Source organism: Belonocnema kinseyi, chromosome 5 (assembly GCF_010883055.1).
Source record: "Belonocnema kinseyi isolate 2016_QV_RU_SX_M_011 chromosome 5, B_treatae_v1, whole genome shotgun sequence".
In the NCBI taxonomy this organism is placed as follows: Eukaryota; Metazoa; Arthropoda; class Insecta; order Hymenoptera; family Cynipidae; genus Belonocnema; species Belonocnema kinseyi.
In genome coordinates, this window is record NC_046661.1 from 94,236,663 (window position 1) to 94,238,115 (window position 1,453).

The 1,453-nt window shown below is 39.7% G+C and overlaps 1 protein-coding gene across 1 annotated transcript in view; it reads right to left on the bottom strand.

Moving 5' to 3' along the window:
• Positions 1–301, bottom strand: part of LOC117173780 — a 1,265-nt gene extending 964 nt beyond the window's left edge. The window contains exon 1 of the mRNA XM_033362422.1: positions 283–301. Within this exon, the coding sequence (XP_033218313.1) occupies positions 283–301 (19 nt within the window). The remainder of the gene's footprint in view (positions 1–282) is intronic.
• Between the last annotated feature and the right edge of the window lie 1,152 nt (positions 302–1,453).

Genomic DNA, 1,453 nt, shown 5'->3' on the forward strand with positions numbered 1-1,453 from the left:
ATTCTTAACACACTGCTTCGCTCTCTTGTGTATTTCAAGAGAACCAATCACTAACTAAACAGGGTGATAAAAAATCTATCTTCTGAACTTCTCTACAAGAAAAGCAGGTGGGTGTTTATTAGAGCGCCGGCCTCCGGGCCAGTGGGCTTCATTCTAAGCATGGGGTCCCATACTCATAAAGTTAGATGAAGATTTAGATGAATTTGACGAAACCAATGCTAATCTAATTCACAAAGCTCTCATGCAGGAAATCGCCTCTACACAGAATCCTCAAAATCTAACCTCCCAAGTAATAGTTCATCCTAACCTATCTTTTCCGAACATAGACTCCGAAATGGATACGAGTATCTCCTCAGAAAATACAAACAATGTAGCTCCTAATCTTAATCACAATGAAAACGGGAATCCTTCTGAGCAAAGCCCTCATTTGGCTCTAAATAAAGTGAAAGCTACCAACAAGAAAACTCTAGATGACCCTCATAATGAAAGTAATACTTCCAAATCGAGACATACAAGACAAAATTAACCCTAATCTCAAAGCCCACATCCCTAACTTTAGAGTCACTCGTTTAGGCATAATGAGAAATGTGCCTGTTGATTTCTCAATAGAAGAAATTAAAGAACAATCAATTAGTTCTGCCCCTATCATCGAAGTCAAACGCTTCGAATGGAAAGACAAAGAGGGAAATTCAACTCCTGGTACCACAGTTCTCCTTACCTTCGATGGTCAAATCTTACCACAAGACATTAAACTTTACTTCCTTTTCCTCCGTGTTGATCCTTATGTCACTCAACCAAAGATTTGCTACTCCTGCTACAGACACGGACATGTAAAAAGCATTTTCAAAAACCCGCGATGCTTATACTGTGGCGAAAAACCCCACGACATAGGTCAAATCTGCATCAAAGTCTCTGATAATCCTAAATGTCTTAATTGTGATGGATCACACTGGGCCACTGATAAATCTTGTGGAAAATACGTAGAAGAAAAAGAAATTAGGAAAATCGCGGCCTATAAAAACATTGGAATCAAAAGTGCAGCTTTTCTGCATAATCAAGAAAAACTAAATCGAAATCCATCACCAAATCTAACGACCCCACACTTTGACTTCTCTAATTTTCCTGACTTAGGAGATGTAAGTCTTGAGAAGCTAAATCAAAACCAAAACCAAAATTTTTCGCACCAGCACTATAGTAATGCTCTCAAAAAAAAACCCTCTTCCCCGACCCATCGTTCCTTTACCCCCTCCTCCTCTCCACTTCCTCACCGAAAAAACACCAATCCATCACAATCGGAATCTCAATCTACTCAGTCTTTCTCCTACCTTAACTCGAGAGAACCCAGCCCTTATGGTAATGGAATTCTTTTACAGAATCGACCACTTAGCTCCCCATCTAGATCTCCTACCCCACCCCTCTCATCTTCTGTCAATAACGAAAATCTCGTAAATAT